The following is a 13,915-nucleotide window of genomic DNA, read 5'->3' on the forward strand; positions in this document are numbered from 1 at the left end:
TGAAATAACCCCTGTCCTCGCAGATCAAACCAGGACGTGAGGACACACATGGAGGGAGCACCTTTAGGATGTGGGTGCAGAACAGTGCAATCACATCAGCACAAAGGCAGACGCGGGGTGCTTTCTAATCACTCCGTGTCCAGAGTTTTCCGGAAGAACCCGGAAGGGGGCTTGCTAAAAAAGGGGAGTGCAAAACGCGCCAGCTGAGTCTGAGAACAAAACCAAAGATGATCGTGTCCAGGGCTGCGCTGATCTCCACCACAGGAGGGAATGAAAAGATAAGGTTATTCTTGATGAACACAGTTTTGGAGTCCACACGCAGGCTTCTTCATCGTACACATCTCTGAGCACTTTCGGAAGTCTCCTCTCAGGAAACCAGGATCATCCCAACGGGGCCCAACGAGAAAATGAAATAGAAAAAGGAACCGCAAAGCCCACAGCTGGCTGGTGATTTGTTTTAGCCTCTCTCTCTCTCTCTCTCTCTCTCTCTCTCTCTCTCTCTGTTTTTCCACTTCCTCCAGTTTGGAGAAAGGTACAGTAGGTGCCAGTAGTGATGATTATTAAGTAGGAATTCAGTGGAATATTTCCTGCCAGGCAAAGTGAAACCACTCCACCGATGGCCGAGTCAGGCGCTTAGAGGGTCCAGGTGACCCTCAGGAGGAAATGGGGTGCAGGAGGGAGGCGTTTATCTAATTCAGGGATGTAGAGGAACCGGAAATAAGATCTTTTCTGGACTCCAGACCCCTTCTTTCTCTAGCTCATTATCTCTGCACAGCAACTCATCTCTAGAATTAAAAGTTGGCTCACCTCCCCGCACCCCGTGAATTCAGGCTGACTCCGCCGTGGGCATCAGACAGACAGACTTCCAATCTTGACCGCTCCTTTTCATGCTCGAGCTTAGCCACATCTTGTCTGGTGTCCCATGGCCCCACTCAGTTTTCTCATCTGGAAAGTGGGGGTGCTGACATCATCTCGAGAGGGGTCCTGTTAGGGCTGGATGAGAGAACGCACAGACAGATTTTTCTGCAACGCTCAGCGCATCGCCACGTGGACAAAATGACAAAACCACCATCATTGCAGCAGAGAGGGAGGCAGACAAAAACAAGCGCTTGGAAGGAGCCGAAAACCTGGCAGGCTGGAGGCTCCTGTTCCAGCCGCCTGCAATGCGCGCTTGGGCTCTTCTCCTAAGACCTGCTGTCAGCAGGGGTGTCAGGGTGCTGGCGGCTCCCGTACCTGAGCAGCCACGCGTGGGGACGGTCCCCATGCACAGCTCGGAGCTGGAGTGCCTTTGCAGGGTGGCTGCTCGCCCCTCCCCGCGCCCGCTGGCGGCTGGCGTGCTGCCTGCGGCACACAGTCCAAGGCGTCTTTCCCACCTCCCCAGCTTCACACCCAAAAAGTACCCCGCGGAGGGCCTGGAGGAGAACTACTGCCGGAACCCAGACAACGACGAGCAGGGGCCCTGGTGCTACACGACCAACCCAGACGAGCGATTCGACTACTGCGACATCCCGGAGTGTGAAGGTGAGAGCCGCCCTGGACGCAGAGCGCACCTGCTCCTCGCCTGTCAGTGCCACTGCCCCCGGACCTGGTGAACGATCCATTAGTGCCGGCGTGACGAAGTTAGAAATGAGTCACGTGTGCACCTCTGGGAGGACCTAAGGATCCCCCGTATTGATCTGGGTTATCTTTATTAAAATGTCACTTCAACTTTTACAAACACAGAACCAGACCTGTACTCAACATACACACCTTTGACAAAAAGCCTTATTTGAAAGGCAGGGAGACAGAGAGAACGTCATCTTCCACCCGCCCATTCACTCCCCAGATGGCAGCAATGGCTGGGGTTGGCCAGGCTGAAGCCAGAAGCCAGGAGCTTCTTCCGGGTCTCCCACGTGGGTGCAGGGGCCCAAGGACTTGAGCCATCATCTGCTTCTTTCCCAGGTCATAGCAGGGAGCTGGATCCAAAGCAGATTAACACTGGGGCAGTTTCAGCGGAATGTGGTGGGGTTTGCAGTGTAGCTCAGGCTCAGCAGCGAGACCAGTTTCAAGTCAGCAATCCAGGTTTTTGATGGCTCGGCTGGTCTGATGGGACCCCTCACGCTGAAAAATAAAAATTGTCCTGTGAAAGAGAGTTGGGCCAGCGGACCACAAAGCAGCTCAGCTCTCAGCCTCTGCCTGACTGGCCTGGAGGCCTTGTTTGTGCCCAGTGTTGCCAGTCATGTGGCCTCTGCGGGCACCAAGTGCATCGTTTTTGTGTCAAGTCTGTCTCGTTTCCCTTACTCCGTAAAAATGAGCGAAGCAGTGCACTCTGCCCCACCACGTGACTGCCCTCATTCCTAATCAAAGTTTCAGGTCTTAGATCATTTTAAAAAGAAAGAAATCTCAGAATACGCATTTTCTACACATTAGGAAATTATTTCGCACCGACATCAACTCACACCTTTAATTCCCTGTTTCCGCAGACTTTTGAAGTGCTCTCGTCTGAACAGGTGGCAAGCGGTGCTTGGGGCATTTCCAGTGGGATTCTAGTTTCTCCTCTCGTGTTGCTTGACCTGTTTGGTGTCTTTCTTCTCTTTCCCACTCGGCCCAGATGAATGTATGCACTGCAGCGGAGAAAATTATGAAGGCAAAATTTCCAAGACGATGTCTGGCATCGAATGCCAGGCCTGGGACTCGCAGAGCCCGCATGCGCACGGCTACATCCCTTCCAAGTAAGTAGTCCCGGGCCGGAGGCCGCCGCTCGCTCCGGCAGCTGCTGCCCTGTGCGCCTTTGGGCGGTCCTCAGGCGGTGGGCGCTCTCGCTGTCCAGATGTGGTCTCTGGGACCCGCCGTGGTGCCATCATCTGAGAACTTGTGAAATGCAGACTCTCAGACCCCCCGAGCTGGAATTTGCTTTGTAACCGGACCTGCCGTTGTGTGAAATTTTGCACCCAGCAAGATCTGAGATTCAGGAGTCCAGATGCGTCTTGCTGGTGTGTTTCCCACACGAGTTCCTCTTCTCTTCACTCTCACCTTCTCCTTTCTTTAAACCCCGTGAGCTGCAAGGCTCCCTAACCTACGGTCCACAGGTGAAGTGGCCTGGGTTCCTTGGATCCCCACAGCTGGATGTGTGTCGATATTCCTGCATTTTTCTGGGCTGCAGATTTGTAGCTTCCACCGAGTTCTCCAAAGGGACTGGGAATTTAGAATAGGGTTGGGAGGAGTCTCTGCTGCAGAACCTGTGGGTGAGGATTCGATTTCACATTCGTCGTGCTGGAAAAACACCACTCCTGCAGCTGCTCTGCCCTCTGATGCCTGTAGGACGAGCAGGGCTTCTAAGAACGTGAAAATGGGGCACTCACCGCTTTCCTCCGATTGTTTGCACCTCCTGTTCCAAAGGCCCAGTTTGACACACAGCTGTTGCCATTTTCCTCCAAGGGGAAAAGACAGTGGGGGCTTCCAGGCCCCAAACTGGGCAAATTCACTTGTAGGAGCCGGCAGAAGCCGCAGCCGCCCTGACAGAGGCACGAAGCAGGGTCCAAGCCACCTTGCACAGCCTGCAGCTCCCGGCCGCAGCCAGAGGGTCCCCCTCGCTGGCCAGGCCACTGCTTCTCCCTCTCGGTTTCTCTGAGCTTCAGGTCTTGCAGCAGCTGCTTGGGAGCCTGGAAGGACCATGCCTTTAAGATACAGAGACACGGGCCGGCGCTGTGGCGTAGTAGGTTAAGCTGCTACAGCACCGGCATCCCACACAGGCACCAGCTGAAGTCCCGGCTGCTCCACTTCTGATCCAGCTCCCTGCTAATGTGCCTGGGAAGGCAGCAGAAGATGGCCCAAGTGCTTGGGCCCCCACATCCATGTGGGAGACCCAGAGAAAGCTCCTAGCTCCTGGCTCCTGGCTTCGGATTGGCCCAGTTCCAGCTGTTGCAGCCATTTGGGGAGTGAACCATCGGATGGAAGACCTCTCTCTCTCTCTCTCTCTCTGTAACTCTGCCTCTCAAATAAATAAATACATCTTTTTTTTTTTTTTTGACAGGCAGAGTGGACAGTGAGAGAGAGAGACAGAGAGAAAGGTCTTCCTTTGCCGTTGGTTCACCCTCCAATGGCCGCCGTGGCCAGTGCGCTGCAGCCGGCGCAGCACGCCGATCCGATGGCAGGAGCAGGTGCTTCTCCCGGTCTCCCATGGGGTGCAGGGCCCAAGCACTTGGGCCATCTTCCACTGCACTCCCTGGCCACAGCAGAGAGCTGGCCTGGAAGAGGGGCAACCGGGACAGAATCCGGCGCCCCGACCGGGACTAGAACCCGGTGTGCCGGCGCCGCTAGGCGGAGGATTAGCCCAGTGAGCCGCGGCGCCGGCATAAATACATCTTTAAAAAAAGATACAAATACATGAACCTCCCAGCTGCTTTATGTATGAGACGCTATCTTTAGGCAGTGTATTTGTATTTTAAACATTGCTATTCTTTGCAGCTAAATAACTGGACTTGCTCTCGTCGATTTTTCCAGATGGCCAACATCCTGGTCAGTGATTTTGACCCAAATTGTTAGTGCTGGGCCAATCTTCCTCTTAGGGGGCCAGCTTCGGAGGACGCCTCTTCGGGAGACGGGGGTGGGGGATGCCTGACTGTGTCCTGCATGCAGCAGGTGTCTACTGTTTGCTCACTGTTCCGTGACTGTGAATGCTCAGTGCCATGGAAATCCCTGTCGCCCACTCAGATTTCCCAACAAGAACCTGAAGAAGAATTACTGCCGGAACCCCGACGGCGAGCCGCGCCCCTGGTGCTTCACCATGGACCCCAAAAAGCGCTGGGAGCTCTGTGACATCCCGCGCTGCAGTGAGTACGGGGCTGCGCTGCCCTGCACCCCAGCACTGCGCCCCAGCCCCGGGGGAACACACGGCGGGTCCCTGGATGGTTCCCGGGAGGCCTGGGGCAGTCGCCACTCTACTTCACTTGTGTTCTGTTGGAGCATTTGTTGGTGAATGGGGGAGTTGTTTGGAGCATCCATTTATCACGGGTTCTTTCTATTCCGGTCAGAGATTTCCAAATGTAGGTTCTTGACTGTTCTCTCTGGGGTCCACTTCTCTCTGTGTGCTTTGAAGATTTATGTATTCATTTACTTGATATGCAGAGTAACAGAGAGAGAAGGAGGCAGAGATCATCCATTCTCCAAATGGCTGAGGCTGGGCCAGGCCAAAGCCAGGAGACGGAAGTTGCATTTGGGTCTTCCACGTGGGAGGCAGGGACCCAGGTCTGAGCCGTCTTCTGCTGTATTCTCAGCACATCAGCAGGGAGCTGGATCGGAAGCAGAGCCACTGAGCCTCCAACGCGCTCCTCTATGGGATGCCAGAGTTGCAAGCGATGGCCCCACCAGCTGTGCCACAGGGCCAGCCTCCCCCCCACTTTTCAAGAGCCAAATTCCAAGGGGCAAGAGAAGAGGACCTGGAATCCAGCAGCTGTGGGACTGGCATGCACACCTGTTACTTAAAGATCCTCATTGTCTTTTCTTTCCTCTTTCAAGCCACACCCCCGCCCCCTTCTGGCCCGACCCACCAGTGCCTGAAGGGGAGGGGTGAGAGCTACCGAGGGAAGGTGGCCCGCACCAAGTCCGGGCTCACCTGTCAGCGCTGGAGTGAGCAGACCCCTCACCTCCACAACAGGACCCCGGAAAACTTCCCCTGCAAGTGAGTGCCCCCCGCTGCTGTGCGAGGCGGGGTCCCGTTGTTCAAGGGTTCTGGAAGTGAACTTGGCTGCATTTGCCCAGTAGCAGTTCTCAAGGTGTTTCCCAGCCCAGCCTCAGCAGGAACTTGCTGGAAACACAAATTCAGGGGCCCCACCCCACGGCTGTTGAATCAGAAACACCAGCAGCATATTTGTACATACAAGACTTGCACTGAGTCAAGGCAGCCTGAGGTGTGAGGACTGGGGCTCACGCACACTGACACCACAGCACAGGCCGGGCTCCTGGGGGCAGGAGGAAGGTACAAAGTGCCCAGGAGAGTCAGCTCCGTCACGCAGCCAGGACCCATTTCACCTGGCCATCAGAGGCGAGGCCACGCTTCCCCCGTGAGAAGCGCCTGGGCCCTGATTCCACGGCAGCCCTGGGCGTCCTGCTGCACGCCAGCCGTCCTGCTGGCCACTCGGCCTCCCTCCAGAGTATCAGCCGGATGCTGATCCAGTCCCACGGCCCAGGAGCACGTGGGCACCTCGTCCACATGGCCTCTTTGCTGTGCAAAGCTCACGGTCACTCCTCTTTCAGAGACCTGGATGAAAACTACTGTCGGAACCCGGATGGAGAGTCGGCTCCGTGGTGCTACACGACCGACAGCAAGGTGCGGTGGGAGCACTGTGACATCCCGTCCTGTGCCTCCTCGCCCACGTCCGTGGAGCCCCTGGATGCCCCAGGTAAGGACAGGCTCTCTCTATGGAGAACGAGCGCGCCCCTTAGGTCGGTGCCCTTGCAACACCCAAGAGCAGCTCTCGCTGGCTCAGTTCTGCTGCGTCCGAGACCGTGCTGTGTGCGTAGTTTAGGTGGCCTGGGGCTCGGGGTGTGGTTTCGAAGGGTCAGCTGGGGGAACGGGTCTCGTGTTCTTGCCAACACTGGTCCGCTGTCGCTGAGGAGCCATCTCTCCAGGCCGGCTCAAGCCAGGTGTCAGCGCCCTGTGTGCTTCCTGGCTTCCTGTCCCCTCTCGGCCCGGACAGCGGACGGCTGGCACGTCCGGCTGTTCCTCTTTTCAGCTCTACCTCTGTTTGCTGCACCCGTGTTGAAGCTCTGTTGTCAGGCACACACACAGGCCTGTTGTGTCTTCGTGACAAAGTGACCCCGTTTCTCATTACATAGGGTCTCTCCATGTCATGGATCCCTACAACCTTTGCAGCTCTGTTTTCCACTAGTGTCTGTCTGACATATTTTTCCCAGCTTCCATATGGAGGAGTTTAGGCCATTAGCATTCACTGTGTGTGTGGTTGGATTTAAATCTATCACCAAGCCACTTGCTTCTCTTTTTCCTATTTGAACTTTTTTCCTTTTCTCATTTCTTCTGCCTCTACTTGGATTGAATATTTTTTTTTAAAGATTTGTTTTATTTATTTGAAAGACAGAGTTACAGACAGAGGTAGAGACAGAGAGAGAAGTCTTCCATCTGCTGGTTCACTCCCTAGATGACCACAATGGCTGGAGCTGCACCGATCCAAAGCCAGGAGCCAGGAGCTTCTTCTGGGTCTCCCACTTGGGTACAGGGGCCCAAGGACTTGGGCCTTCTTCTACTGCTTTCCCAGGCCTGAGCAGAGAGTGGATTGGAAGAGGAGCAGCCGGGACTAGAACTGGCACCCATATGGGATGCCTGCTCTTCAGGCCAGAGCATTAACCCGCTGCACCACAGCACCGGCCCAGGATTGAATATTTTTATTATTGTCTTTTATCTCCACTGCTTGCCTACCATGATCTTAGTGGATTTTGTGTTTTCCCAGTTTGCCATATACATATTTTTTTTCAAAGATTGATTTATTTATTTGAAAGTCAGAGTTACACAGAGAGAGGAGAGGCAGAGAGAGAGAGAGGTCTTCCATCCACTGGTTCACTCCCCAATTGGCCACAATGTCCAGAGTTATACCAATCCAAAGCCAGGAGCCAGGATCTTCCTCTGGGTCTTCCCACATGGGTGCAGGGGCCCAAGGACTTGGGCATCTTCTACTGCTTCCCCAGGCCACAGCAGAGAGCTGGATCCAAAGTGGAGCAGCCAGGACTCCAACTGACGTCCATATGGAATGCAGGCACCCCAGGCGGTGACTTTACCTGCTACACCGCAGCGGCCAGCCCCTGCCTTATCCGTCTTGAACGCATCACACCCCACAGTCAAGCACTGTTGTTCTAGAACACTGTGCTGCTGTTCCCTCCCTGCCCAGGGGCGGTGCTGTTGTTCTAATAGGTGCTTTCCTCCAGTAGGATACAAATCTCTGAGCACCCTGATGCTATGGCTGCCCTGAATGGTCAGGTGTGCCTTAAAGTGATCATAGATAAAGATGTTTTGGTGTTTCATTGTTTTATTCAACCATTTCTGTAGCTCCTCATTTCTTTGTGTAAATCCAAACTTCCATCTGGTGCTCAGATACCATTGTTCCTTCTTTAAAAAAAAGTGGATCTTCTGCCATTCTTGTCGCACGGGTCTACTGGACGAAGTCCTTCTGCTTCTGTATGTCTGAAAAAGCCTTTATTTTGCCTTCAGGATTTTTTAAGGGTTTATTTACTTATTTTGAAAGAGAGAGAGAGGGAAAGATGAAGAGAGATCTTCCATCCGCTGGTTCACTCCCTAGATGGCCACAGTGGTCACCACTGGGCCAGGGGCCAGGAGCCAGAGCTTCCTCCAGGTCTCCCACATGGGTTCAGGGGCCCAAACCCTTGGGCCATCTTCCACTGCTTCCCCATAACAGGGAGCTGGATCGGAAGTGGAGTAGCTGGGACTCGAACTGGCACCCATGGGATGCCGGCACTGTAGGCAGCGGCTTTACCACTATGCCAAAACCCTGGCCACTGCCTTCAGTTTTAAAATACAGCTTTGCAGAGTATGGATACTAGATGACGGGTTATTTCTTTTCCCACTCTGAAGATGCTGCTTCAGTACCTTCTGTTTTGCGCAGCTTCCGACAGGAACCTTCCCCGCGGCCCCTCGTTCCTGTGTCTCCGTGGCTGTCTTTCTCCGGCTGCCCGTGGGGCTTCCTCAGCTTTGCTTCGTTTCTCACCATTGACGGTGCTGTGTCTCGTGTCTGTGTATTCCTCTCATATTCGCCTGCCTGGGGCTTTCTGACCTTCCTGGAGCTACGGATTGTGAGCTCTCGTTATCTTTGTGAAGTTCTCAGCCATTGTGTGAGCTAGCTTCAGAAAGTTCATGGAGAATGCATATGATGCAAAAACTGCACAGATACCAACTTTTTGTGCCAAATGAATTTACCTCTTAATTTCACTTTTCAGTACTCACCTGTATTCAAATAGTTCCTTTCCCTTTTTCTGTATCCATGCTCTGTTTCAGATTCCATGTGCCCAAACGTTAGATCCTTTTAAATGCTGTCATACTCCTAATATAAATATATAAAACAAATATTCTGCTATTTCTCCACCTGTTCCTTGTTTCTATTTGTGTGACAGTCTGCCTGTTTTCCAGTTCACTGATTAATCTCCCCAGTTGTGTCTCATTGGTTAAACAGCCCACTGAGGATTGTTTTTACCTCTGATACCATGGATTTTGGTTCTTGCATTGCCATTTTGCTCTTTTTTAAAACTTTGCTGAGATTATCGAGCTATCCATGCAAACTGCCTGCTTTGACCACAGGATCCTTTGATTGCCTAGTCATGGCTGTCTCCCAGTTCCCATCTGATGGTTTCTAGATGCGTCATCTCTGCGTCGGGCCCTGTGGATTGCTTTACACCCAACAGTGGCTTCTTCCCCTGTGGCGTCTGTGCTTTTTATGAACTGATGGACAGTTTGCATAGAGGATCAGAGGAGACCGCAGTGGAGAGAGCGTGTGCTTTGACAGGAAATCCCTTTTGTCAGCACGCTGCGCGGGGAATGCAGTCCCCGGAGCCGGGAGATGAACTGAGTTTGGTTTTGTTGTTGCCACTTTCCCCATAAGTGCACCACAGCCTTTCCATTCCTCCAGTGATGGGCGCCGAGGGTTTGCTCAGTGCCCTGACCCCTTTTCAGCCTGTAGTGGTCACTGCATGCCTGCAACACGGAGAGAGTCTCTCCTTCCACTTCACTGAGCCCAGCAACACATGACCGGTTCTTACACACTCTGTCAAGCTCTGGGTGGAGGTGGGCAGATGCTCTCTCCTGGTCCACCTTCAGCCCTGGGCAGGCTCTGCACACCCAGTGACCCTGTTCCTCCCTCCCTTGGAACTTGTGCCTGTGGTGGTGCTTGTGTGTCAGAGCCACAGACTTGGGCTTGGTCGGCACAGGATCCTGGGCACAGGGGATGAGTCCTGCCTCTCCTCCTGGGAATTGAGACTTGTGCCTCTACTTCTCCCCAGGAATGGTGGATCTTTGCACAAAGTCTTAGACAAGGGACCATTTCCTGCCCCTTTCCTCCAAAGCTCTGATTTTGGGTGAGCAAAGAGCTTGGGGAATAGTGCGGGCAGGGGTCTCAAATCTGTCCCCACAGGCAACCACACACCACCTACAGTCTGTGCTCATGTCTTTCCCCACTGACAACCACCACCACCTACAGTCTGTGCTCATGTCTGTCCCCACTGACAACCACCACCACCTACAGTCTGTGCTCATGTCTGTCCCCACTGACAACCACCCACAACCTACAGTCTGTGCTCATGTCTGTCCCCACTGACAACCACTACCACCTACAGCCTGTGCTCATGTCTGTTCCCACAGACAACCACCACCACCTACAGTCTATGCTCATGTCTGTTCCCACAGACAACCACCACCACCTACAGTCTATGCTCATGTCTGTCCCCAGTGACCACCACCACAGCCTGTGCTCATGTCTGTCCCCGCTGACAACCACCACCACCTACAGTCTGTGCTCATGTCTGTCCCCACAGACAACCACCCACCACCTACAGTCTGTGCTAATGTCTGTCCCCACTGACAACCACCACCACCTACAGCCTGTGCTCATGTCTGTCGCACTGACAACCACCACCACCTACAGCCTGTGCTCATGTCTGTCCCCACTGACAACCACCTACAGTCTGTGCTCATGTCTGTCCCCACTGACCACCACCTACAGCCTGTGCTCATGTCTGTCGCACTGACAACCACCACCACCTACAGCCTGTGCTCATGTCTGTCCCCACTGACAACCACCCACCACCTACAGTCTGTGCCACTGAACACACCTCCCTCTGGTCTCTGCTCTGTTGTGCTCATAATAGCCTCTAGAGAGTTAGAGATGAGTGTGCACAGGAGTCTGATGTCCTGCTACAAACCTCTCATTAGTGCATTTCTTTTTGCTGAGTTTTATGTATTTCCCAGAAGGGTCATTCAGGTTCTAGATCAGCAGTCTTTGCGTGGGGTGCCTGCCTGCCTGTCGGTACAAGAGGAGAACAGCTGTGGCACTGGCAGTCACAGCGCTGTCGTGTCCAAAGTTGCTCCGCTTCTCTCTCCGGCCCACTCGCTGCTCAGCCTGCTTTCTTGTGTTTCCATCGCAGCACCACCCGAGGAAACCCCCGTGGTCCAGGAGTGCTACCAGGGCAACGGGCAGAGCTATCGAGGGACGTCATCCACCACCATCACAGGGCGGAAATGCCAGTCTTGGCTGTCGATGACACCACACCGGCATCAGAGGACCCCACAGAACTACCCGAATGCGTATGTCTTTGCTTTGCACTGTGAGAGGAGCGCTAGCCAACCTTGGTCTTTGTTAGCAGAGCCGTGCTCCAAGCTCACGTCTTAGGACCAGGTTTCTGTCAAATCGCCAGAACGGGCGGCAAGATGTGTCAGCACTCTTGCCTTTGAGTGCAGGGTCTTGGGAAGGCTCTTCCTGCTTTTCCTGGATGGTTTTGTGGAAGCGCTGGGGGTGTGGAGGAGGTGACGTCACACTAGCGGAAAGCTCAGGAGGACGGATGGCAAAAACTTAGAAACTGCATTTTCATAACACCCACCAAGGGCCAATGTAATCCTTGAACTGCAGAATCCTGTCGTTGCAACCTCCAAGCCCTGGAGTTTGTGTTTGCCATTGTGTCTTGGGTTACAAGTCAACATCTATCTATCTTTCTATCTGTCTATCTGTCTGTCTATCTATCTATCTATCTTTCTATCAGCTATATCTATTATCTATCCATCCATTCATCCTTCCATCCATCTATCCTACCTACTTACCTATATCTATCCTTCTAATATATTATATAAAATAACACACACCCATATAATACATTATGTATTTTATCTGTCTGACCTGGTCCTGGGTACCAATGACCTGAGAGATATAGACAGGCCGGGACGAGGAGAGGAAAAACAGGACGGCTGATGTATTCAGATGCTGAAATGTAAAATGGGCAGAGAGATGGACAGAGACCGGGTCTGACCAGTGCAGGCTTCCTGCCGTAACTGATCCCAGTGAACCACAGGCAGTAGGACTGGGACCTTGCAGGGCCATGGTGACCCCAGCTTTCTCCATGGAGACACTTCCTGGTCTGAAGAGGGCGGAGTTGAAGCCAAAGCAGACGACAGCACTCAGGCTGAACTGGGCAGGGACTGCAGTTTGCGATTTCTGAGGCATCATGGTGGTCGTTTCTGGGAGGGGCAGTCACGAGAAAGGCTCTGTGGTGAGAGGGAGCCCCAGGAATGTGCACAGGCCCCCTTGGGTCTTTGGCTGAAGACGTGGCTGCGCAGGCACAGGGAGATTCCACCACACCAGTGGGACCAAGAGCAGTCCTGGGGGAAGAGCCGTCAGAGGGGAGCATGAGCTCCGTGATTACAGAACCGGCACAGCAGGGAGGTGGCGGTGCTCTGAGCATCCTGACGTGTCAGTGGAAGGATACACGGTGGAGATGGGGCAATGCGTTCCCAGAGTAAGGGCTGCTCTGTTAACACCCAGCACAGCTTACAGCAAAGCCTGAGGGGTCAGAAGGCGCTCCAAGTAGATTGGCTTCCTGCAGGAAGAGCACTGAACACTCTTTAGAGACAAACAACGAAGTCGGGGTGCCCCATCACGCGTCCGGAAGCTCTAAAATCTCCCAGACGTGCAAAACAGCTCAAGTGGTTAAAAACAGCTCATGTGTTCATGCCCAGGACGAAATCAGTTGCTATACACAGACTAGAATCGACAGAAATGATCAACTTGGCAGAAAAAGAAGTAAAAACATATTTTTTTTCGAGGACTTAAATGAGGATATGAGCATAAAAACCAAACGGACACTATCAAGAGGATGGAAAGTTATAAAAGAGCCAAATGGAAATTAAAGGATGAACACAGCAAATGTCTTGAATCCAATATTCACCCGATAACCTTATCATCAGGATAAGACATTTCAGGAAAAAAATTAACTCAAAAGTAATGCAATGCAGAAGGTACAAACGGAAGTGCAAACAGACACTGTGAGACAGCAGGGCCTCAAAGGCCTCTGGAGGAAATATCAGAAGACCTGACAGGCGTGAGACCAGTTGCAGAGCAGAAGAAGGAGACACTACCACTTCTCGGCCTTTAGGCTAAGAGCAAGTGTAGAAGAACGAGATACCGGCACAGAAAAACATACCTGCAGTAATGCTGGCTACATTTTTCCAGATAGGAAGAACATCATAGACTTGCAGATTCAAGAAAATCAGAAGTAGAATTTTTATTTTGATTTATTCATGCAGTTTACATTTGTTTTGGGGCCAGTGTTGTGGCACAGCAGGTTAAGCAACCCTTGTGACGCCAGCATCCCATATGAGCACTTTCTTGAGTCCTGGCTGCTCCACTTCTGATCCAGCTCCTTGCTAACGCACCTGGGTGATGGCCCAAGTGCCTGAGCCCCTGCCACCTATGTGGGAAACCCAGATGGAGTTCCAGGCTTACGGCTTTGGCCTGGCCCAGCTCCAACCATTGTGGCCATTTGGGAAGTGAACCAGTGAATGGAAGATCTCTCTCTGTCTCTCCATCATTTTGCCTTTCAAATAAATAAATGGGACTTTTGTTTAAAAACAAATTAATGTTAAAATTAATGTTAAAAAATTCTGCCCTTCCCCAAACAAGCAAAAACTGAGAGAATTTATCAATAGGCCTATACTATAAAAGATTTTAAAGAAAGCAATGTAAGTAGATAAAAAATAATACTAGATAGAAACTTAAATCTATATTCAGTAATGTAGAACCATGTACACAATGAATATGAGTTTAAACATAGAGACTTACCCATTTCTTCACTTCTTGAAGAAATAAGTGACTACTTGAAGCAGGTGATAACAATGTGTAATTTCAATATTTGTAAAATTATGAACATTGTC

At 52.4% G+C, this 13,915-nt stretch overlaps 1 protein-coding gene across 1 annotated transcript in view; it reads left to right on the forward strand.

Annotated features, from left to right (window-relative positions):
- PLG (plasminogen) overlaps positions 1 to 13,915 on the forward strand; it is a 45,237-nt gene that overhangs the window by 10,883 nt on the left and 20,439 nt on the right. The window contains exons 5-10 of the mRNA XM_051855159.3: positions 1,382 to 1,521; positions 2,591 to 2,711; positions 4,693 to 4,811; positions 5,497 to 5,659; positions 6,235 to 6,380; positions 11,140 to 11,299. Coding sequence (XP_051711119.3) covers positions 1,382 to 1,521; positions 2,591 to 2,711; positions 4,693 to 4,811; positions 5,497 to 5,659; positions 6,235 to 6,380; positions 11,140 to 11,299 — 849 coding nt within the window. The remainder of the gene's footprint in view (positions 1 to 1,381; positions 1,522 to 2,590; positions 2,712 to 4,692; positions 4,812 to 5,496; positions 5,660 to 6,234; positions 6,381 to 11,139; positions 11,300 to 13,915) is intronic.

This window comes from Oryctolagus cuniculus, chromosome 5, assembly GCF_051225735.1.
Source record: "Oryctolagus cuniculus isolate XC-2025 breed Fujian yellow rabbit chromosome 5, ASM5122573v1, whole genome shotgun sequence".
NCBI classification, from domain to species: Eukaryota; Metazoa; Chordata; class Mammalia; order Lagomorpha; family Leporidae; genus Oryctolagus; species Oryctolagus cuniculus.